The 25,214-nt window shown below is 36.4% G+C and overlaps 1 protein-coding gene across 8 annotated transcripts; it reads left to right on the top strand.

The window, feature by feature from the left end:
- Window positions 1-1,100: 1,100 nt before the first annotated feature.
- LOC131077371 (uncharacterized) lies at window positions 1,101-24,657 on the top strand. 8 transcript variants are annotated; one of them, XR_009372311.1, is made up of 4 exons: window positions 1,101-1,238; window positions 3,447-4,365; window positions 6,184-6,241; window positions 24,511-24,525. XR_009372311.1 is itself a non-coding variant. In XM_058014887.2 (3 exons), exon 2 carries the CDS (start codon window positions 3,535-3,537, stop codon window positions 4,354-4,356), a length of 822 nt encoding a protein of 273 aa, XP_057870870.2. In that variant the 5' UTR covers window positions 1,101-1,238; window positions 3,447-3,534; the 3' UTR covers window positions 4,357-4,365; window positions 24,511-24,657. The 8 variants fall into 8 exon arrangements, 6 of the variants coding, with proteins under 6 accessions (XP_057870870.2, XP_057870876.2, XP_057870863.2 ...); XR_009113582.2 differs by lacking the exon at window positions 24,511-24,525 and adding an exon at window positions 17,397-17,843; XM_058014887.2 differs by lacking the exon at window positions 6,184-6,241 and having other exon boundaries at window positions 24,511-24,657.
- The last annotated feature ends 557 nt before the right edge of the window (window positions 24,658-25,214 follow it).

Genomic DNA, 25,214 nt, shown 5'->3' with positions numbered 1-25,214 from the left:
GCTTTAGCCCTCGCCCTCACCTTATACTATTTAATTAAGAGAGGAATAAGCTTACTACTTGATAATTGATGAAGTTTATGGTTGTGTGTAATGCCTTGTGATCTCAAGATCAACAAAATATCAGGTATTGTTAGATTCCATCCACACATTGTGATGTTGATCTCGAAGATGCCACAAAGGTTGATGAGGAGGAGACATAAGAGGAACCTATTGGGGTTCCATTAGATGAGGTAGTATTAGGGACAATGACACATTTTCTATGTTTTTGTCATTTTGTAGTTTAAACTTACAACCTTTAAGCATTTTGTTGTAATTTTTATATAATATACATACACAATGACAATGAAAACCATTAATTTTTGCTGATTATTTTGTCAACTCTTATGTGAATTTTCAATTCAATTTTAATGTTGTCTACTAAATTTCTACAACATATATAATGAATGATTTATTAATATTATCATATGAATATTTAAAATTTAATATATTTTTAAATTTTTCCTATTTTTTAATGACTATCCCCTAAAAAATACATTCCAAAAAATCTATTCATGACCAAAATTTGTTTGATAGTTGTTCTTTTAACCTCTACCATTGATATATATATATGATCTAATATTCTTTTGATTTTACAATTGTATTTTGTAATAATGAATCCTTACTCTTAATTCAATTAATAAAAATACTCTCACTAAACAAATGCTTTTCAATGTAAAAATATCATTTACTTATATACAGCTACAATTTGTAGGAAAAATTTGACGGTCTGCCAAAATTCTCTGATTTCATGTTATATATAATTTATTTTAGGCCCTACTCAAAATCTATTATTTTTTCATTAGATAATTCCCACTTCTTTTGAACAAATTTACTTATAAGAAGCTCAAATTAGGCTCAAATTTTACTGCCTTGTTCAATTTACGGACACTATAAATGGACTCAAGCTCTCTAAAATGAATCTGCACCTTACATATACGGTTTACTTTAGTTTTCCTTTAGCGGACGCCCTTTTTAAAAAGAGAAAGGAATATATACGGCCGCACGGGCATCAAATTTAACTCGCGAGATGAACAATCCGCAACTGTAGAAAAGGCGGCTAGGGTATAAATTAAGTCGGTCTATAAAAAACCATACAGAATCGCAAGCGAGAAGTTTGATTGCATAATGCTATTTCACTTTCCAAGCCTACGGATTTTTTCTCCGATTGTTCTTTGTTGTTTGACTGCAGGCCGAGTAAGGTAAGCGAAATCCCAGTTCCATTAGATTTTTCATTTATGGCATTGGAGATGTTTGCTATTATTTTTCTTTTTATCTAAAACTGATAAAAACTTAACTCTAAGAACGTTTTTGTACTCAAACCCTAAAGCCCTGTATCTTATGTGTAACTATATTTTCTGAACGAGTGGCTCTAGTCTTTTTGAAAATTCCTGTCGAAATTGTATGCGAGGATTACCCTGTTTTTAACCTTTGTGTGTGTCTCAGAGCAGTTTTATTTATTTATCAAATTTTTGATATGATTTTTAGTTGTTTACGGTTTAATGTGAGCCTTGTATTTCCCCATGTTTGTAATTGTTCAGTTTTTTGTTAATGGTTAAGTTTTGGTCACGGGATTTAGTGGTTTAAATATGCTTCAGCTTTTTTTGCATCAGATGTAATGGAAGCTTAGTATTTTCACCTCGTGTTTGTAGTAGATGGGTTCTTTCAACAGGTTAAGTCTACCGTTTTGGATGTGTATTAGGGACGATTTAATACTCTTGGCTATGCAGCCATTAGACTGCACATTTTATCGTATTTATTAATTAGCTGAAAATAAAAAAGCCGTTGTTTTTTAATTAATTAATATGGTCAAATGCGCCCCATTTGATTCCGTAATTAGATGAGCATCCAGCTTTTCTGGAATTAGGTAGCTATAAGGAAGGTTTGGAATTTTTATTTGCCTTTGCAGGCCTTACATTTGCTTTTGGTGACATTGATAAAGGTTAAGAAGTGTACTTTTCTTTTGTTAATCTGAGAAGATCCAGCTCTGTAAAAAGTTGAACACACAAGGTTTTAAGATTTTTTTTGTATTTCTAACCAGCTGTCATGATCTTGCAAAAAAAAGGAGAACCTAGGAATGTTTTACTCCATTTTTTTATTGTTTGCAAAATCAAGATTTTGATTTCTTTCTAAATATTTGGTGAGATTAAGCGGTGATTTCAATAATGGGAAGGATAAGGGCAGGTCCCCATGCTGCTGCTTAGCTTATTTTCCAAAGCTTAGGGCATTGTCCTCATGCTGCTGCTTAGCTTATTTTGGCTAGCAGCAGCTGCTCAATTTTTTTAGGATTAATTTGTGGAGCAGGTGGCCCCATGGAAAGTAAAATGGCTACTTAATTTTATGCAATCATCTTAAATCATTTTTGCAAAGGAAAATATTAGTGATATTTTTGCAAATAAATATTGTAGGCAAAATTGTAGGCAAATAGAAAGGAGAGGGAAAAAATATGGTGAAGCCACATGTCAGTTTTTCAATAAGCAGCCACTGCTTATTTCTAGCCCCCACTTTTTTTTAAAGCTTATTTTCTACTTTTAAGCAGCTGTTGCTCCACTAAAATAGGGGAAGATTCCAATTTATCCTTTTTGCCTAATTAAAATTTTACATGGGAACACTCCGACGGCTTAAATTTAAGCAGAAAATGTTGATAAGCAGTCGCATGGGGACATGGGGTTATTTTCAATTTTTAAGCAGCAGCTGCTCCACTAAAATAGGAAAAGATTTCAATTTATCCTTTTCCCTTAATCAAAATTTTACATGAGAATACCTTAGCTGTTTAAATTTAAGCAGAAAATGCTCATAAACAGCCGCATGGGACATGGGGTAAGCCTGATCTACTTGTCAACGTTTGTAAGCTAGGGTGAATGCCAAATTTGCCCCGCAATGGTTACATATCCACTGGATCTATTGGCTGTTTCACTGTGGTGAGAGGGATTTGAACTAAGTAAAGTTCTAATGATTTCTTCTAGATCTATTACACTACAACTATAGAATCTAGATTTCAGTACAGATGTTACGTGTTATTTAAAATTTTAAATGTTTACGATGTGTTTTGACAGATTTTTTAATTTCTTTCGTCTGACCACTTTAATTGCTTTTGGTGATTTTGATTTAGGTTTACAACTGCAATATTATCTAACTTTGAAAAACCATAAGTATTTACAGTATCTAGAATTATGCTATCATTCTTAACAAGAGTGATAATCTCTATCTTCATGTTTATGTTTGCTTTATAGAGTATATATTTTAGTACAAAGCAACACGCATAACAGTTTCTACTTATTCTATTGCAACCAGCAGCAGCAATTTTACCATTTATAGCAAGGGAATTTTTTGCTGATTTTTTTCTTTGGTTTAAATGCGTTGAGATATCTCTGCTAATTTTGACTCAATCAAATATTTGACACTTGCAGGGGCGAATAGCTGAATTTTAGCTTCAAATAGTGAAGTTGGTATCATCTAATTTCTGGGCACTACGATTTTTGTACTGATTGTTAAACAATGTCTAGCAAGAAGGAAGAAACTGCACAAGCAGCAGCTGATCGGATAAAGGCTGCTGCATTGAGTGCAGCCAAGGGTCTTAGCCGAGCCCAGGCTGAACGAGCAGCAGCTGCTGCAGCAAGGAATGTAAATGCATATGGACAGAAGGAAGAAGGGCCCAGCCGATGGCAGGAGCGCAAGGAAGCAAAGCGCCAAATGTATTTGATGAGTACTGAAAAGGCTGTGAAATTGGGTGTCAGGAAGGATTTGAAGCCCACTGCTCCATCAGGAGGTGCCGCTCAACGCTGCCAGAAATGTTTTCAACCTGGTCATTGGACATACGAATGCAAGAATGAGAGAGTGTATATTTCTCGTCCATCCCGGACCCAGCAGCTTAAGAATCCCAAACTTAAAATGAGATTATCAGTTTCGTATGAACTGGACAACCCCGATAATCCTCAGAATGCCTTGGGTCTGAAGCATGGTTTGTCTGAGAATCTAGCATCTGAAAAAGTGGAGAGGAAAAGAAAGAGCAAGAAGAAAAAAACAAATAAAAGAAAGAGACATTCTTCAGATGATACCAGTGAAGCATCTGAAAGTTCAAGTGATAGCGGTATATCTACTGAAGACTCAGACTCTCAGACAGATACATCTAATTCACATTCGGGTGTCAGTGAGAGTGAGTCATCTGAGACATCTTCTGAATCAGACTCAGAAGAAGAGCGAAGGACGAGAAAACATAGGAAGAGGAGACATCAACGGTCAAGTTCCTCTGATTCTGATTCAGAAGACTCGCGCAGGAAGAGAAAGTCTCATCAGAAGAGGCATCATGGTAGACGATGATGTCACCGTGTAAGTGTTTTGCTTTATAGTTCTATCCACTTGGGCTTCAATGATAGATGATTTTGAGAGTCAATAAGATAATTTTGTAACTAATTTGGATAACAATGTTTTTGATTGGGTTGCTAATAATTGTTTTTAATCTGTGTAATCTATAGCTAGAAGTCAGACACAAAAAAACTTTTCTTACATTGTGTGAATTGAATTGCATTTCTCTTAGGCATGGTGACTGTGCCAACTGTTTTTTCTCATTTCTTTAAAGCATCACTTCAAAACAATATCAAAGATGGCATTATGTCATTCATTGTGTGACATGATAGGCGGTGCTTGTAATTTTTATGCCTTTATTACACAGATTTATATTCTTTAGTTATGCCTTAGATTGTAATCAGATTTGACATAATTCAGTAAAACCAGAAATGAAGAAAGTAGATCAGAACAAACACAAATACCTTGAGAAACCTCCACGGAGGAAAAACCCAGCATTAAAGACCCTTAGGTCAGATTATATATTCTCTTGATAGCAAAAGTACAATACTTAGCTCCTGTTACAAATCTGAATCCTTCATGAATGACAGATCTGCACTCCTTCAAGTCTGTACTAAAATTGCTGTTGTCCTCTAGAACTAATTCGCCTAAGTCTGGACAATTTCGCACCTCTCAGGAGAAAGTTCGCACTTCTTCAGGTAGAGGTAATTCGCTGACTGATTAAATGTGTTTTGACTTGCAAGTTGTCTTGTTTTTATATGCACCTTTAACCTTGTTTTATTTGAAAGTCGGCCTCATTAATTTGGGCACCAATATTGTTGTAGCGTGTGGTATTTAGGATAGGGCTGGGCACGTTACTCTTTAGGATAGGGCCCAGTCCTAAGTGGGTTCGGATGTTGCCTTAAAGCAATCCGAACCCATACCTTATCCTAATTACAAACAACACTCCCTCTTAATTAGGGAAGAAGAGAATACATAGTCTGAACCTTTATAGTTCCATCTAGCACACAAGCATAGAATGGATCTAGCACACAAGCATAGAATTACATCTTCCACCTAACACACAAGCATAGGATGGTTCTAGCACACAAGCATAGAACGTGTAATACACAAGTGGGTCTTTACATAATTACAATTATCCATCTAGCACACAAGCATAGATTTGGATATAATTTATTCTTGCACACAAGCAAAGAATGATTCAAAGTGCTGCAGAAGAGTCACTGAGATTGAGAAACTAGTTATGCTGAATATTGACGTAAGAACGTAAGAAACTAGTTATGCTGAATATTTGATTAGAAATCAATTATGATTCTGTTCGGCTATACTGTATATACTGGGCCATTAGAACATTTTTGCCATAGTTTGAGTAGCACCTTCCCTCGTATGAAATCAATCTTCTTCACGATTTAAGAAATTCATTAATTGATGCTTTTTCAATCTGAATTACATTATTTATTTTTTCAATTTATTTGTACTCTGTTGTACCCAGTCACTATTTCAGAATCCGATTTGTGTAGTTGGCTTAAATAATTGGTATATGGAATGGTGTGTATTCATGTGTCACTCTTTGTACCACGTGTAGTTTGGGACGAATATACATTCAGTACATATGAAATCGTGTCACTTTACCATTCACCCTTCGAATTTGGGATCTCTCCTTTCTCTACAACTTGTTACCCACATCCATATACTCATCTTTTAAACTTTGTTGAAAAAATGTTTTTACCATACATGGTGTAAGAATAATCGTTACTGTCTAGACATAAATCTGTAAATAATCCAATAAACATTCAGTTACAGTTGGATTATTGACAATATGTAAATGGAACTTTATTGCAGGGGAAAGACAGCATGAGGGAGATATCCGGAGTGGAATTTTTTTACATAGTTCAAGGATGTACGTAATATTTACAACCTCCACCTATACAAGTTGCATGACTAGGTATCACTAACAATTCTTGCCATGGTTGAATTTGTTTTGCTAGTTCGACCAAGATTGAATTTATGGAACATTGTGCAGCTAATAGTTTCAGTTGGAGTCAAGATTGAATTATCTTCTTATGAGATATTCATTGTCCCACGGTTGATTCATCTGCCCATCCTCTCGTGACCTATCATTTTTAGTAGTTCAACTAGGGATGAATTTCTCACTAATTAATGATTTGAGTTCCATATGGGACAAAATAGCAGAATTGAAGATTCATTTCTGATAGCTTCTGTTAAATGACTCTTCTTCCATTTCATCTCATCTTCCATCTCGTCTTAGGAAAACTGCCTAATTGCCTCACGGTCAATTCATATCCTCTCGTATAGGTTGACCCACTACCTTTATAAGGACATGTGAAGGTTCAAAAAGCTTAGAATATCTCAAATTCTCAAAATCATTATTTGGTAAATCTATTCTAAGGTGATGGTAGTTGAAGGTTGTAGTTAATTGCGATGGATTTTCAGACTAGATCATGCTTGGTCATTGTGTCCACTATGTGCAATCATTACGATACTTGAATAGTGGTCTTTGGGACCCTCATAAATGGAGCAAAGTATTATAATGCACACGTTGCTTCAATGTATGAGCAATCTTGCATCAACCAAATTTTTTTCTTTTTATTGTTGTCTTACATATCAATACTTTTCTTTTCTAGTCATTTCTTTTCTAGTCATTTTGGTGTATTGCAGTTGTAATTTTTGATCTAGTAGCCAATAGTAGCCAATAAAAAACCTAGGTGAATAGAATACAATCTTTTGTGTGGTACTACATTTTACTCAGGGACTTTGGTTTCTTCCAAAGTACCAATCAATCATTACATGGATGTTGGCGTGCTTGTTTCACATTCCTTGATCATGTAGTAGGTCACAAGCTAAGTCAACTTAAGGAGGTCTACATGTTATGCACTAATATGTAAAGCCTTGCATCAGAGAACAATCACTTGAGGGGGTCTATTGGCCCTAAGAACGTTGTGTTTAGGACCACATTGGTTTGTAACATAAATTTAATCTTGGTTGACCAAGAACCTTATATACCCAAAGATGTACCTTTTAAAGTGTTTTATTTTATTTGTGGGAGCACAAGGGAGATCCGGGGACCAAGTTGTGTCTAAATAACTCAAAGTAGAGCAAAAGGGTAGAGATTAGCCCAAGGAAGCCAATTTTGGTGGTTGCACTTATGTGAAGGTTTTGACATTATATTTTAATGTAAGATTGAAGTCTAGAATTCTATACACCCATTGTGGCATACATTGTCAATGTAAGTTTGATTATTCAACATATATAAATTGAATTCAGTTTATTGTCATAATAATATGTTTATTTTAATTATTGTTGGGCATGGCTTATTTGTATTTGTGTTTTGGCTACATGGTTGAACAACTGCTAATTATAACCTCCATTGTGATTGTGTTAGATGCTATCAGAGAGGAGAATAGCTCAAGTGTTGAAAATTAGTAGTGTAAAAGATGTTCTCTATGTTAAAATAATATTAATATCTTTTATAATGGTCATCTTCTATTTTTAGTGGTCATCTTCTATTTTTAGTTGTCAACTCATTTAGCTTTTTAGTTAATTAGCTTTTAAGCTTTATTTAGCATTTAGCTTTTTCTTTTTAGTTAATTAGCCTTTAAGCTTTATTTGGCTTTCACACTTAATTTAGCGTTTAGTTCTTTAATCTTTTACTTCAACGTTATGTTCTAATTATAGAACATCATCTTGTAACCTCTATATATACGTGTGTATATCGTTCAATGTAATTATCCGATTATTGAATCATTCATTCAATTTATTTTTCATGGTATCAAAGTGGGTCGATGGGATTCTTTAAAGTTTGACGAATTTTTTAATAAAAATCATAGCCTTCTTTTTGGAATATTTGTCATTTTTTTTTTTTTTTAATTTATAAAAGAAAACGATTTTACTTTTTTGAACGCTTTTTGAGGATTTTGAGGAGTTTTTGCTAGGCAACAGTTCTTGTTTTTTTAGGGTTCTAGAGATTTTCGGGCCTGCAACTTAGAGATTTTCGGGCCTGCAACTTGGAGATTTTAGATGTTTAATGTAATGTAAGCATGCATGGGTTTTCTCCTTTCTTCTTTGTAATTGGGTATTGATAATGCTTTGTTGCTAGGACCCAAATCTCTCCTTAATATGATTTTAAAGAATCAATATAGAAAAAAAATCAAGGAGCATGCAAAAAAATATCGGGGGGAAGAATATGCAAATGACACATATTCATTGCATTTAAAATGGCATATTCCAAATCTTTCTGTCAATCTTCTTTTTGTGTATCAAATGACACATATTCATTAAAAAATGACACATTCCAAATCTTTCTGTCAATCTTCTTTCTATGTATCAAATGACACATAAGAATATGCAAATGACACATTCATTGCATTTAAATTGCACATTCCAAATCTTTCTGTCAATCTTCTTTCTGTGTATCAAATGACACATATTCATTGCATTTAACAAGATGTGCATTTAATTGTAGAAATTTTTTTATAGGATATCTGCAATTTTTGACTAGGATTTTGACCCTTTAGTTCAAGTCGAAATTTTATTCTGGTTGCAGATTATTGGTGGGTTTTTTGAGACCTCAACTGGGTCATCGTCAAATTTTTTTGGGTGCATCGTTTTTTGTGCCTTGATTTTTGAGCCGTTGGATTTGCATTTTGATTTCAGATTCTTCGTGGGTTTTTCGAGAGCTTTTTTGGATGCCTCGTTTTTTCGTATGTGCTTTCTGATTTCAGATTCTTGGTGGGTTTTTTTGAGAGCTTTTTTGGATGCCTCGTTTTTTCGTATCTGCTTTCTGATTTCAGATTCTTGGTGGGTTTTTTCGAGAGCTTTTTTGGATGCCTCAGTTTGGAGCGTATTTCTGTAGATTCATATCTTTCTGTCTTCAAATGATTAGTTTCTGTATTCAGAAACCATGTACCTGTCTGTTCGAATATGTACAACTGCATTTTCAAAGTATCCTAGAGGTGCTCATGCAGTGGTTTCTATGATTTTGTACAATCCTGTTACAGTGTAGATTCATTTGCAATTTGCTATTCATTCTTTTTTAGATGCATGGATCATAGACTCTAGAGCTTCACACCATATGGCAGCCACAAAAGATGTTCTTTCTTATTTGAAACCATATTTTGGTTCACCTATTCGCTTGGGAGATGGATCTTCTGTAGCAACAACTAGAGAATAGGGAAGGTTGAGATGAGAATTGGAAGTTTTGAGAATGTCTTGCACATTCCAAATCTTTCTGTCAATCTTCTTTCTGTGTATCAAATGACACATTCATTGCATTTAACAAGATGTGCATTTAATTGTAGAATTTTTTTTATAGGGTTTCTGCAATTTTGAGAATAGGGAAGGTTGAGATGGGAATTGGAAGTTTTGAGAATGTCTTGCACATTCCAAATCTTTTTGTCAATCTTCTTTCTGTGTATCAAATGACACATATTCATTGCATTTAATTGCAGAATTTTTTTTTATAGGGTTTCTGCAATTTTTGACTAGGGTTTTGACGCTTCAATTCAAGTCGAAATCTTTCTGTCAATCTTCTGTAGCATCAATTGGAATAGGGAAGGTTGAGATGGGAATTGGAAGTTTTGAGAATGTCTCGCACATTCCAAATTTTTCTGTCAATCTTCTTTCTGCATATCAAATGACACATATTCATTGCATTTAACAAGATGTGCATTTAATTGCAGAAATTTTTTTATAGGGTTTCTGCAATTTTTGACTAGGGTTTTGACCCTTCAGTTCAAGTCGAAATTTTATTCTAGTTGCAGATTCTTGGTGGGTTTTTTGAGACCTCAATTGGGTCGTCGTCAAATTTTTCTGGGTGCATCATTTTTTGCGCTGTCGGATTTGCATTCTGATTTTGGATTCTTGGTGGGTTTTTCGAGAGCTTTTTGGGATGCCTCGTTTTTCGTATTTGCTTTCTGATTTCAGATTCTTGGTGGGTTTTTCGAGAGCTTTTCTGGATGCCTCAGTTTGGAGTGTATTTCTGTAGATTCATATCTTCGTGTCTTCAGATGATCAGTTTCTATATTCATGCTCCTTGATTTTTTTTTCTATATTGATTCTTTAAAATTGTACTAAGGAGAGATTTGGGTCCTAGCAACAAAGCTTTATCAGGTACCCAATTACAAAGAAGAAAGGAGAAAACCCTGTACTTGTCTGTTTGAATATGTACAATTGCATTTTCAAAGTATCCCAGAGGTACTCATGCAATGGTTTCTATGATTCTGTACAATCATGTTGCAGTGTGGATTCATTTGCAGTTTGCAGCTTTCTTCTTTAATTTGAATAACCTTAGGAGTGTTTCTCAATTGGGTTTTCTCCTATCTTCTTTGTAATTGGGTTCCTGATCAAGCTTTGTTGCCAGGACCCATATCTCTCCTTAGTTAGACTTAAGGGGGGGTGTTAGCGCACAAAACGTTTAGTCCTGCACCGTATTTTATGGACAAGAGACGGTGCATATGTGTTGTGCATGTAAGGCTCACTAAGGAGCCTATTTGATTTTTTTTCTATATTGATTCTTTAAAATTGTACGTGCTTTGCAAGCATCGCATGATGAAGATCTGAAAAATTTGGGGCTTTGTAAACAAAAAAAAATTAACTTTAGAAAGTTTATATGGGGGTTTCGCTTAATGCATTTAGTATGGGTTTCTTTCAATAAGTTTCCTGAATAAAATATAAGATTAAAGTTGCTATACACTCTTCCTCTAATTGACAGCCAAAAATGTTCTTTTGTTTTAAATTATTGTCTACATGAGATTCCGATGTTGCAACTTTGTTTGCTCCTAGAGATTCTTTCTAGCAAGGTTCCTCACTACATGAGATTCCAGAGTCGCATCCCCGAGTGCTTCTAGAGTTTTTTTTCTAGTGGGACATTATTGAGCAATGGATATACAATGGCATCATCCCAACAGGAGGTCATCTTTGCAGTTCTTCAGCTTGGAGCACATTTCTGCAGATTCATATCATCTTGTCTTCAGATGATCAGTTTCTATATTCAGAGACCGTGTACCTGTTTGTTCATCCCATTTGAGCAATGCATAATATGTACAACTGCATTTTCAAAGTATCCCAGAGGTACTCATGCAGTGGTTTTTATGATTCTGTACAATCCTGTTGCAGTGTGGATTCATTTGCAGTTTGTAGCTTTCTTCTATAGTTTGAATAATGGTTAGGAGTTTTTCTCAATTGGGTTTTCTCCTTTCTTCTTTGTAATTGGGTACCTGATAAAGCTTTTTTGCTAGGATCCAAATCTCTCCTTAGTTAGGCTTAAGGGAGGGTGTTAGCGCATAACTTCTGTTTGCTCCTAGAGATTCTTTCTAGCAGGATTCCTAACTACATGAGATTCCAGAGTTGCATCTTCAAGTGCTTCCAAAGTGTCTTTCTAGTGGGACATTATTGAGCAATGAATATACCATGGCATCATCCCAACCGTAGGTCATCTTTGCAGTTCCTCAGTTTGGAGCGTATTTTCGTAGATTCATATCTTCGTGTCTTCAGATGATCAGTTTTTGTATTCAGAAACCATGTACCTTTCTGTTCGAATATGTATCTTCGAGTGCTTCCAAAGTGTCTTTCTAGTGGGACATTATTGAGCAATGAATATACAATGGCATCATCCCAACCGTAGGTCATCTTTGCAGTTCCTCAGTTTGGAGCGTATTTTCGTAGATTCATATCTTCGTGTCTTCAGATGATCAGTTTTTGTATTCAGAAACCATGTACCTTTCTCTTCGAATATGTACAACTACATTTTCAAAGTATCCCAAAGGTACTCATGCAATGGTTTCTATGATTCTGTACAATCCTGTTGCAGTGTGGATTCATTTGCAGTTTGCTATTCATTCTTCTTCAGATGCATGGATCATAGACTTTGGAGCTTCACACCATATGGCAGCCACAAAAGATGTTCTCTCTTCTTTGAAACCATATTCTGGTTCACCTATTCACTTGGGAGATGGATCTTCTGTAGCAGCAACTGGAATAGGGAAGGTTGAGATGGGAATTGGAAGTTTTGAGAATGTCTTGCACATTCCAAATCTTTCTGCCAATCGTCTTTCTGTGTATTAAATGACACATTCATTGCATTTAACAAGACGTGCATTTAATTGCAGAAATTTTTTTATAGGGTTTCTGCAATTTTTGACTAGGGTTTTGACCCTTCTGTTCAAGTCAAAATTTTATTCTGGTTGCAAATTCTTGGTGGGTTTTTTAAGACCTCAATTGGGTCGTCGTCAGATTTTTATGGGTGCATCGTTTTTTTGAGCCTCGATTTTTGAGCCGTTGGATCTGCATTCTGATTTCAGATTCTTGGTGGTTTTTTCGAGAGCTTTTCTGGATGCCTTGTTTTTCATGTCTCAAATTTTGTGCCAATGAATTTGCTTTGGAATTTAAAAAGAGTCTAGCGATTTCTGCTAATTTTGTGGATGTCGGGAATTTTGGTGTCTTCTGGGCCCTGTTTATGTTGTACATCCGACCTAGGGTTTCTGCTCCTATTTTATTTGTGACAGATAATGATGTTTAAGGAAAAAAATTCGAAACCCTGCGAACAATTTTTGAGGAAAAGAATGTGAAAACCAAGAATTTTGAGGTTACAAATCATCGTTTTTGTGGAAAAAAAGGGTAAAACCTAGATAATTATAATCTTATGCGAATATCGCGGATTACAGATGAGATAATTTTTGTTGGTTTTTATGATTTTTTCCTCAAAAATCATCTCTAATACGCGAAGTTCGTGTGGGATTTGTGATTCGCAAAGTTCTCTATTTGATCAATTTTTCTCCTGAAAAATCGAACTTTGTTGCAGTCAGTTTGGGTCGCACCTGCTAGGGCGAACATCTGCAACCGTGGTATCTTGCAGTCAGTTATGGAGTTGGTACTCTTCTGCAAAAGGGTTTGCTGATTTTTTCCTCAAAATCATTGTTTCAGGCTTCAGTAATTCGTGTGTGCTAGATCTCTAATTCGCGTGTGAAGGCTACCTTCGCTTGGATGGATTTTGGTACTCTTGGTCATTTACATTCTGCAATTCCTGCGAGGGTCTCCGTAGCAACAAAGTGTTCTTTGCATCTGTGATCATGACACCTGCAGTGTTTTCTGTAGGGTATTGAGTACGATGACCATTAGGGAGGGTGTTAAAATAATATTAATATCTTCTATAATGGTCATCTTCTATTTTTAGTGGTCATCTATTTTAGTTGTCGACTCATTTAGCTTTTTAGTTAATTAGCTTTTAAGCTTTATTTAGTATTTAGCTTTTTTATTTAGTTAATTAGTTTTTAAGCTTAATTTGGCCTTCACGCTTAATTTAGCGTTTAGCTCTTTAATCTTTTACTTCAACATTATGTTCTAATTATAGAACATCGTCTTGTAACTTCTATATATACGTGTGTATATCGTTCAATGCAATTATCCGATTATTGAATCATTCATTCAATTTATTTTTCACTCTAGTGCTAAGGCTATTAGATAGAATATATCAAGGCATTGAGTGAGGAAGTAGTCATCTTCTAGCATTGTTGTGTTGGGTAGAAGATGGTAGAGATCATTGAGGTTATGAAGATTGTTGATATATTGCTTAATTAAAGCAAGGAAGTTTGTAAATATATTGTTGAACTTGAGGTAGTCAATCAAAGATTTGTGAAAGAATAGAACTAAGAAGTTGGAACAAATAGTTTACTAATTGAGAGACAATTTGCAAGAGTAAATAAGTGTCGATAGTGAGGCAATCTAATAGAAGTATATAAAATCAAATATAAGGGGTGGGATTTGAAAAACATTTGAAAGAATAAGTGAATAGATTGCCAAATTGTGAGGCTTTGCACTAAGGAAATGCATTTGTGGAAGGTGGGTGGGTGAAATCCCAAAATTTGAAGCAATATGCAAGTAAATTTTGTAATTTAGTTTTTTTTATCATGAAGATTAGATGAGTAAATCTAATTAAGGGTGTGTGGAAAGATGCCTAGAGAGAAAATGGAGAAAGTTTAGGAAGATGAGAATTCAAATAAAGGAAAGCGATTGTTGCAAAGTACAATAATACAAAGTGCTACAACACAAAGCCAAAAGGCATGAGGTTTTTTGCCATTAAGAAGAGAGAGGGAACAATTGTCTTGTGAGCAACTAGGAAATGTTGTAATTTAGTTTTTCTATCATGAAGATTAGATGAATAAATCTATCAGAGAAAGGGTGTGTGGAAGGATGCCTAGAGAGAATGGAGAAAGTTACACATGATAAAAAATGTAGTAGGAATATTAGATAATATAAAGTAGAGATCTATAACATACGAGTAAAGGAAATCATAGATGAATGATAGTATTGCTAAAGACGAAATATGAGAATTCAAAGAAAGTAAAGTGATAGTTACGAAGTACAATAGTACAAAGTGCTACAACACAACCAAAAGGCATGAGGTTTGCCATTATGAAGAGAAAGGGAACAATTGTCTTCTGAGCAACTAGGAAATTTTCAAAAGAAGATGAAAATTAGAGAAGATGTAGGTAATATTGAAGAAGAGATATTTGGTTTGAAAAATATGTTTTTAATGTGATTAATAGTCAATAAGGAGGAAGGTAGTAGCTATGAAATTTGTTTACATGATACACAAATATATGGAAGTTGTGGTGGATGTGCTAGAGGAATGTGAAAGACCAGATGATTGGGGAGATCAATATGGTTTAGTAGAATGAACATAGCAATTGTAAAAGTTTTTAGTAGTACAAGTAGAGAAAATATGGTTTGTGAATAGTCAGTAGTACTCATGGAGATGGTAAGATAAGTGTTTAGGATTGGAAGTGTGTGGATGGATAGGAATGAGGTAGATGAAGATAGGAAATTTGTGGAAGCTAGAGTTATAAGCAGGTAGGTAAAACAAACTTGGAGATTAGAAGGCTGATGAGAGCGAACATAAAGCAAATATTGACAGAACACCTATTAAAGATGTCATGACCTTAGAGATTGACCGTATAAGTGTTTACCTAGGAAGTGGTAATAAATATGTTCAAGATGGAACTAGTGAAGATAGAAGACCTATGGAGAACCCAATGATGATGATCAATGAAATAGGAGAAGAATGCAACAATATAGGAAGTGATATTTAGATTATTAAAGGTGAGGGAGATGAAGAAAAAAATGATTGTAGTAATGTAGGTAAAGGATGGTAAGTTATGAGAAGTCTAAAGTTAACAAAGAAGACAATTTCAAAAGGAATAGTTGTTGATGGGAAATGAAGGAAATGGAGAAGAAGATGGTTGCACATGTAGTGGAGTGATTATGGGAAGAAATGTTTGAAGAACATAGAGGAGGATTGGAAATCTGTGTACATGGACATGATAGATAAAGATAACTATAATTTGTTGACAAACATAAAATTTAAACAAGATTGTAAATGTTCAAAACAATTTGTGAGAAGTGTAACAAAAGGTATGAAGAATGAATTTCTTGAAGGAATGGTAGAGGTAGTTGTTGATGAAGAGGAAACAAAGTGGGGAAACAAAGTGAAAATAATAATCAATAAATGCATATTAATAGACAGATGGAAAGATGGTTTTCAACAAAGTATATTGAAACTTGGTCATGAAATTTAGACAAAATAATAGTGATAGGGTTTAGTGTAACACAATTGAAGGATGATGAATTAAAGAGTAAAATGAAAGTAGTGTATAGGGTCACGTAAGGTAACCTAGAAAGAAAGAAGAGGTTAGAGTTGCATTAGATATCACATTATTTACATAGAGAGAATAATTATGTAGTATAGAGTGAATGATAATCTTGGAACATATTCCAATTGTGTAGGTTATATGTTTTTGAATGATGAGTGATCATGTAGTATAGGATATTTGTGCCATTGAATAAGACAAAGCAATACAGTTATAGGATAATGCTTATGTTTTATGTGGATGACTTATTCATTATCAGTGATCTAAACTCTTTGATTGATAACTATGATGCTGGTGTATGCATTTCATGCTGTGCAGAAGTTCTTAAGTTTACTTAGGGATAAACTTAGGGATATGTCATATGCTAAATGCATGGTTGTATATTAACTAACAGGTTAGGTATATTATTCTTTGTACTTGAGTGTTTATTCCTACTCTTTTTCCTGATTGGGTCATCTATCCTTGTTGTTTGTACATTACTCTTTCGAATTCTACTTTATAAGCATAATGTCTGTACATTTGTAAACATCTCATTTTTATCATTGCATTGTGTACATTGATTGATGAAATAGCTTGTGGTTGTTTCTCAATGTTTGGTGGAGATTTGTGGTTTGGTTTGCAACACATGGTCCTTCGTGTGTTAAGATGGTATTAGAGTGACTATGACTACAACCCGTTCCTGCTTAGTGAGTTTTCATCGGGTTTGAGGTCCATTGTTTTTGTTGTTGTCATTTGGCAAAACCAATTTTTGTCATCCAATATGTTTGCAAAGATTGATTTGTGTGGGTACCACATTGGGGAGATCAACTTATTTATCTACCATTCTTTCTTGTGCATAAGATATGATCACTGTTTGAAGGGATGTGTTTTTTTCTTGTCTGGTGGGTATGTTGTGCTTTATGACTTGCCTATTCTCTTTATTAGCCGTATTTTGCATTTGAAGTTCCCTCAGGGATTGGATATTGGTCCAAATCCTCTTACATGTGGACATTGTGTAGAGGAGGCAAAGTCGAGTATTTTTAATTTTTTGCGTACGAGTTTACTCACTACTATCTCCTATTCTATTGGACTGTTTTTCATTACCATCGTAAGCTTCTTTGTATTGTTCCAGATTTGGTAGTGATAGATTGTTTTCCACAGTTTAGGAGGTGCTTTTGTGTTGGCTCCATTTGTTCCAGGTAACGTTCCTGGAGGTTTTGGGACTGCATTATTGTTTGGTCGATGTGCAAAGAGATTGCTTGCAAAGATCAATAACTGACATTTGTTTTTTCTTTCGTTGCCCACGTGGATAGATCTTCCATAGGTTTGTCATTGCAACATTTTTTTTGTCTTTGTGATTAGGTGCGATTGTCTTCACAGGTGGTTCAAGGCTTATTCTCTTTCCTTTTGCAGGGACTTTGGAAAGTCAAATGTTGCTGCAAAATATTTCATGTGCTCACCTAAGTTGGGGTTTGGAGCTGCACATGGGTGGGCCCAATCGATGGTTGGCTTGATTTTGGATTCCTTTATCCTACATTGAGGAAGATTTGAGACTTCTTGAGCTTTAAATAGTCCAATGACTACTCCATATGTAAAGGAGGTAAAGCCGTGGAGTATCTTTTCTCCTTTGCGTACAAACTTATCCATTGTTGTCTCCTATTCTATTGGACCATTTTTCATTACAATTGCAGGCTTCTTTGTATCGTTCCAGATTTGGTTGTGACAAGTGGTTTTCCACAGTTTCGTAGGTGCTTTTGTGTTGGCTCGATTTGTTCTAGCTATCATTCTTGTAGGTTTTGGGATTGCATTATGGTTCGGCCGATGTGCAAAGAGATTGGTTCCAAAGATTGATAACTGTCATTTGTTTTTCCTTCGTTGCCCACGTGGATAGATTTTTCAGAGTTTGACATCATTGTTTGGAATTGTAATGTCTTTTTGGCTTTGTGATTAGGTGCAATTTGTCTTCACAGGTGGTTTGAGGCTCATTCTCTTTCTTTTTGCGCGGACTTTGGAAAGTCAAATGTTGCTGCAAAATATTTCATATGCTTGCCTAAGTTAGGGTTTGGAGTTCCGTAAACATGGGTCCATTCGATGGTTGGATTGGTTTTGGATTCTTTTATCCTACATTGAGGAGGATTTGAGTCTTCTTAAACTTTGAATAGTCCAACGACTACTCCATATGTTGTAAGCTTAGGTTCACGTGCTTGTCCTTTGGTCTCTCGTGGAGGTGGATGCGAGTTTTCTTGGTTGTGGCCTTGTTGTGATTTGTGATGCGTGGTGCTTGGTTGTTTGATGTAGTGTTGTGGAGTTTGATTGATGCTTTGGTGCTTGGTTGTTTGATGTGTGGCCTTCTAGAGTTGGATTGATTGCCTTAAAGGGCTTAAAATTTTGCCAAAATGTTGTTTGGTGGTCACATGAAGAGCAACTAAGGGCTATTGTGATGCCTAAAATGGGCCTTTTTCAAACTTGCATAACTTTTGCATATAGAGTTTGTTTTCGACGAACGAGATATCATCGAAAAACTACTTCGACAAACGAGATATCATCGAAAAGCTACTTCGACGAACTATTCTCTGGTGGAGGTAGTTTTTGAATATTTTGCCATTTTATGCCCAATTTAATAGCTTGAAGTTGCAAGTTGTTATTGTTTCTCTCTTGGCAAAATTGGTATTTTGGGAATTGCATATTGTGCTGTGCCCATTATGGGGGGTTTATAGTGCTTTTTAGTCTTTTGTGTGTGCCCTTATAAATCATGTTGGACTCAAGGATTGAGCCTCTCACACCACATAATTATCACACATGGAAACTAAAGATGACCCAATTATTGCAATCTCAGGGTCCTTGGGTAAAAGTTGGATGCCACTTGACCTGAGTTCACCGAGGAATTTGACAAGTTTTCTCATCTAAACAAAATGGATGAGGCGAAAGGTCTCATAGGACTTCATGTGTCAAATAACCTATTGGTTCATATTGTTGAGTGTGACACACCTAAAGAGGTGTGGGATAAGCTTGGAAAGTTGTATGGTAAGATTAATTAGTTCAAGATGTAGCTTGAAGTTGATCTCACCGATCTCTCCAAATGCATTTCACACTATTCAAGGTTACATTGCACAATTCAAACTGATTATGTCACAATTGAAAGGATGTGGTCAAATACCCTGTTTAAGTGTTTGCCTCTACCTTCTATTCTACCATGGATGCTATGGGAGAAGACCATACAATGCCTTCTTTTGAGGTGTTTTATGATCATTTGACTAGGGAGTAGACGAAGTTGATTCAAATGGATGCTCTTTCTAAGAGTCATGCTTTGATGGCTCAATCTTCCAAGGGCAAGGGTAAGAACAAGAAGAAGAAGCCCACAACAGATTCGTCTACAACTAGTGAGCTTCCTTGCAAGCCTAAGGGCGAAGTATGTTTAGAAGTCTACCCCTCCTAACTCAAGAGAATCATCTTTAAAGTTTAAGGAGGATAATTGCTATTTTTGTGGCAAACCATGGCATAGTGATACACGTTTCATGAGGCTAGCAACATTGGAGGAAGCTACGAGGAAGCACAATATTGCCATGCCTAAGTCTTTGTCCTTGGGAAAAGGGCAAACTGTTTTAGCTAGGGCTTTTTCCTCTACGAGTTCCAGTTGGATTTTTTTATTTTGGTGCTTCTCATCACGATTCATACTACTGATCTTCTTCATTCTCCTTATGAGAGTCCTACTTCACATATTGTTGTTGGGAACTCTTCTCAAATTCTAGAATTGGGGATTGACTCAGGTCCAATGGAGGATGGCATCATTCAGGATGTTCTTGTTTTTGATATTTCATAGAATCAGGTTTCCATGTATCAAATTTTTCATCATGGTGATGGAAGACTTGTTGAGTTCTCTCCTACATATGTGACTGTTCGAGAGATGCAAGATCCTGAGAAGCTGATTGCTACATGCATAGTTGATCATGCAACCTATTTGTATAGGTTTGATGGATTTGAGTCTTCATCAAGATCATGCCTTATTGCTCATGAATATTCTACAAGCAAGCTTTGGTATGGATGGTTTGGGCACCTGAATTACAAATATCTTCAACATATGAGCACATAGAACTTGGTTATTGGTTTACATAAGATATCTTGTTTAGATGGAGTGTGCCAGGGTTGTGCTCTTGCCAAACATCATAGGGATCCATTTCCTAAGGGTATGACCACACGAGCTTCGTGTCCCCTTGAGCTGGAGCATAGTGATCTCATGTCATTCCTCACTCTTTCATTTTTAGGGTCCAAGTATGTGCTTACCTTCATTGGTGACTTTTCTAGGCGCACATGGGTGTACTTTTTGATGTACAAGGATGACGTTATGGAATATTTCATAACCTTCCTTGTATTTGTGGAGAAGCAGTGAAGACATTCCCTTAAAAAGATTTGCACAGATAATGAAGGGGAGGGGGGGAGTATTAATCAGACATTTAGGAATTTCGTCATGCTCGAGGTATTCTTCATTAGCACATAGTGCTATACACTCCTCAACAAAATGGTGTGGTCGAGTGGAAGAATAGAGCCTTTAGTTAGAAGGCCAATTGTATGCTGCTCGCAATACCAGTCCCGAACTTGATTGAACTAGGAACGATAGAGAGCAAAGATACCGAACTTGAACTTTATTGACCAAGAAGTGGATCTTACTGATCTAGAACTTGATTGAACTAGACAGAGTGAGTGAAGATAAAATTGATCTTGAACTTGATGGATGAAGACACGATGAGCGAAGATGAAATCGATTTTGAACTTGATGGATCAAGACAAGATGAGCAAATATAAACTTTCCAACTTGATTTGATGCGATGAAACTGAACACCTGCTTAGATTGAGTATGTGATCAAAGATACTCTTTAAACTTTTGATTGAGTTTAAACGAATAATCAGTTTTATGAAAAGCGATGAAACTGATTAACGGTAAGAGATTGATTCAGATGAAGACAAATATCAAATTGATTTGAAGCGATGGAACTCATATGCCCTTAGCAATTGATTCGATTCAGATGATCGAGAGATCTCAACTTGATATGAAGCAATGAAGCCGAGATACCCCTTAGCAATAAGAATTTGATTTTCTTTAGTTGAAAGAGATTTTTGCTCGACTTTTTATGAAGATTTGAAAATTTTCTCGACTTTGAAGATGTGAGGTCATAAGGTCACGAGTATGCCCCGTCGGGAGCGAAATCGAAAGATAGCGAGGGTACACAATGATAGACAATTTTTGGCGATGATAATGACTTGAGCCCAAAAAATGAGTCAGAGGAATATGTGAAGATTTAGTGTTGATTAATTAGAAATTGAGCGCAAAGTTGTTTTGTAGAATAAAATTGAGATTCAACGTTGATTCATGAGAAATTGAGCGCAAATTTGAAGAAAAAATGAGCTTATGATGAAAGCGCTAAGTGGTCCAAATTTTGTGAAATTGAGTAGCAAAATGATCTCGAATTTCGATTTCAGTCTCGAAAATGGAATCAGGACTGACAAATTAGCTAAGAGTACAATTTTGATGTCCATCAGGGCAAGTTGAAAAATTAGGGTTTTGGCTATATAAGGGGTGGAAGTGTCATTTTCAATTCATTTTAACCCTCCCAAGTTTGAAAATTCAAAAAACCTTCTGTGAAGAAAAATGGTGGTTCCCACATAGGAGCATCGATTCCAGCACCAAAGATGACACAATCGACCTCGGAACTATGAGCCAACGGTAACTGATCGATCTTAAGCCTCTTAATCATTTGTTTTTTGAATTTTTTTGTTGATTTTTTGAATTTTTAGGCATGTAAAAGTCGGGTTTTGTCGATTTGTCGAGCGAGATGACATCCTGTGTCGTATGACAAACTGCTTGAAATTGTTTTGTCGTTTAAATCCATTAGTTTTGTCGTTTCACACCTACCCTTGTATCGTACGAGCTTGTTCAAAATAGACCATTTTGTCGTTTCAGAGTCTTTTATTGTCCTATATCCAGTCTTGACTTGTACGAGTTTCTGCCTCTACTATGTTATGTAGTTTGAAAAACAATGAGCATTTTTAAGGGTGCAAACTTTGAAATTTGATTTTGCAATTGACTGTTTTGGATTTGCGTGATGTTTTACTTGTCTTATAGCATGATTTGAAATGTTTTCTGGTGATCTGTTGTTTGATTCTTGCAGGTTCGACTACCTCACGTTCTTTTCAGATGTGTCTATCCACCGACTTTGACATTAGTTTGTGAGTTATCTGATATTGATAGAGCACATATTGATTTGTGTGGATTGACTCACCTTTTACAAATGCCAGATATTCGTGTGAATCACGGGATGCTCATTGCACTTGTAGAGAGATTCCATTCTGAGCCTTACACGTTTCCTTTGCCAGTTGGGGAGATGACTATCACTCCCGAGGATGCATATAGGATTCTTTGGATTCCATTCGCCAGGGATAAGGTGGATTATGATTCAGCACAACGTCTTGACCTACTAGCTTTGAGGTAGGTATTTCATGATGCAGACATTCTAACACGATCTATCAGTTGGGATGACATGATGGCCAGGTACAGTGAGCAGATTCCAATGACATGCATCCTAGCAAGATTCATCGGTTGTTTCCTTATGCTGGACAGGGGACAACAAAGTTTCTTATACGACTAGGGTAGGATGCTAGAGAGGCTTGTGGAGCACCCTCAGAGATTAGGATGGGGTTCTTGTATTCTGGCGCACATGTATCGTGAGATGCATGAGGTGGTTTACCGGGAGGGGAAGAGTATGGTTGCAGGGGTTTTGATATTACAGGTATGGGCCTGAGAGCACCTCCCAGTTTGCAGACCGATTGTGGATGACGCTAGAGATCCACAACAACCCATCGTATATGACTGGAGAGTTGTGCACAAAGACCTATTTATGACTCGTCCTTTCATTGGCAGATCAGTGACGGTGGTTGAGCGGTTTGTGGTTACTCGAGTGATGAGGCAGTATGGTAGACATCAGGGGATTTCGTAGGAGTTTATTGCATACGCACGTTATGCAAAGGAGGAGAGACGGGCATGCAGGAGTTGACAGGATTACAGTGGCTCAAGTGAGACTATTTAGAGGATATTGCAGATGCGGGGGTATTGCCCCAGTACAGGGATTGGTTCCAACAACATCCATTCCCTAGATTCATAGATCCGACAGAGCAGGTATCTCTGAAAGAGGAGGTTGAAGAGGATGCCCCTGCACAGACACATGGACATGGACAAAGAGTCGTGGCTCCGAGGCGAGCATGTGGTGATCCTAGTGCTAGTAGCAGCAGGGTACCAGTTGGTGGTAGGCAGCAACAGAGAGGAGAGGGTGGATCCTTAGGGGCTATTGGTGTCAGATTGAGTGGAGTTAGGACAATGAAGGGTGGAGGTGAGGAGGAGCGAGTAGCTCCTAGGCAGTTGAGACAAGAGAGATGAGCAGGGGGGAGTCAGAGGTGGAGATAGAGGCAGAGAGCCTGCGAGGGAGCAGGGGGCGGATGCAGCGCGGTCGATGAGAGCACGTTTGGCAGGTCTGCAGTCACAATTGACAGCGGCACAGACACAGCTGGCGGAGTGAGACCGACAACTAGCAGAGCTTAAGGCTGAGCGCGATTGTCAGGTCGCAAAGATGAGGGCAGAGCGAGACGCTTTGCAGCAGGAGGTTCTCCATCAAACCAGTCAGACAACCTATTATGTTGCAGCTTATAGCGTAGCAGTTCCTGTAGCGCAGCAGGTTGTACCCTACTCGCAGTACATGACACGGTTTGAGGGAGCTCAGGCACCTCATCAGCAGGCTCCACCTCGACCACCTGGCAATGAGGGAGAGGCAGAGAGCTAGATTTTTTTTTTTTGTGTAGGTCTTAGATTTTTTGTTATATATCCCATTTTTTGTAGCCCTTACAATTCTTGCTCCGATGGGAGTTTGTATATGTCAGTTGATATTATTTTGTACCATGAGACACTATCATTATATAGACGAGACTTTGATTTGATTTCCTCGGACTTGTGTCAATCGATTATGAGATGTCTTTCTATATGCTTTATTCTATATGTATGTATATCTAATCAGTATGGATGTAATGCAAATGAATATGGATGTTTATTTTTGTTTATTTTCATATGCAAATAAATGATGAAAATGAGTAATGAGTAATGCAATTTTTTTTTTCTATGCAATAAGATGAATGTAAATGAATGAATGAATCTATATAAAATGCTTATGTATGCGGCTAACATCTCAATACACAAATACTCGATCAGAGAAATGATGAAAAAGAGACCACTTAGCTAAGAAATGATGATGCTTCCAACTCTCATTCATAAGATAAAGAGATCATTGTTACCATACCGAAATCACTCTAAATTCACAAAATACATAATGAAATGCAACCTAAACCTAGTCACTAGATTTGGAATGCTTAATATTCATCACTGAGAGTTTACAAATATAACAAGCAGATTAGAGTTCCTTTCTTTTCATGTGCAATATTAATTATCTTTTCCGTAATGACCCTTTTTTTCTTTCATATCTTTGGACAGATTTCGCACGGACCCGAATCACATGATAAAGAAATTCCCTCAAAATAGACAAAGAAATGATGTGACCCTCCCTGTAGCATACAAATAAGTGGAGTTGAGGTATGTGTGGCGATTTCATCTTAATGTGAAGGCACTTATCACAAACACCCAACTGATTAGATGTTTTCAGATTCATCATAATCATTCCTAGAAGTAGAAAACAAAGAAAATATTATGCCCCCAATCCTTGCTCCTCTTAGTCAAGATAGACTTCCTCGAGTTACTTACAGGGATAATAATCCAAAACCAATATAAAAGATAACACATTTTGAAAAATTTCATTCATAGTCCAAACTGTTTAGTGATTGTTTTCAGTAATGTTGTTTTGCTTGTGTACTTAGTGATAAAACTTTTCAGTAGTTAGGAGACAGGTGACTGAGTCGAAATGGATGACTAGGTTTCACGGACGTAAAGTTGACTTGGTTGATACTGCTTAGGACATGTAATGTGCTCTGTCGATTAACCTAAGACTAGGACATTAATCAGTTTCAAGCCATGAGGGTTCCAATGAACCAAGATGTCACAAAAGTGACTGAAATATGTACAAACGAAAGTAATCATGCATGAAAGCGGGAAATGCCAACGTTGCATTGATAGATGGAGCGCTTGAGTACAAGAGGCACCTGTTTGCCAGGTTTTCATGTGTTTGACAAAGATCCTTTTTT

Source organism: Cryptomeria japonica, chromosome 4 (assembly GCF_030272615.1).
Source record: "Cryptomeria japonica chromosome 4, Sugi_1.0, whole genome shotgun sequence".
In the NCBI taxonomy this organism is placed as follows: domain Eukaryota; kingdom Viridiplantae; phylum Streptophyta; class Pinopsida; order Cupressales; family Cupressaceae; genus Cryptomeria; species Cryptomeria japonica.
This window is presented reverse-complemented; position numbering and strand designations above follow the sequence as displayed.

Coding starts and splice junctions, on each gene's coding strand:
- LOC131077371 (XM_058014887.2), top strand. CDS start 3,535: ATGTCTAGCAAGAAGGAAGAAACTGCACAAGCAGCAGCTGATCGGATA.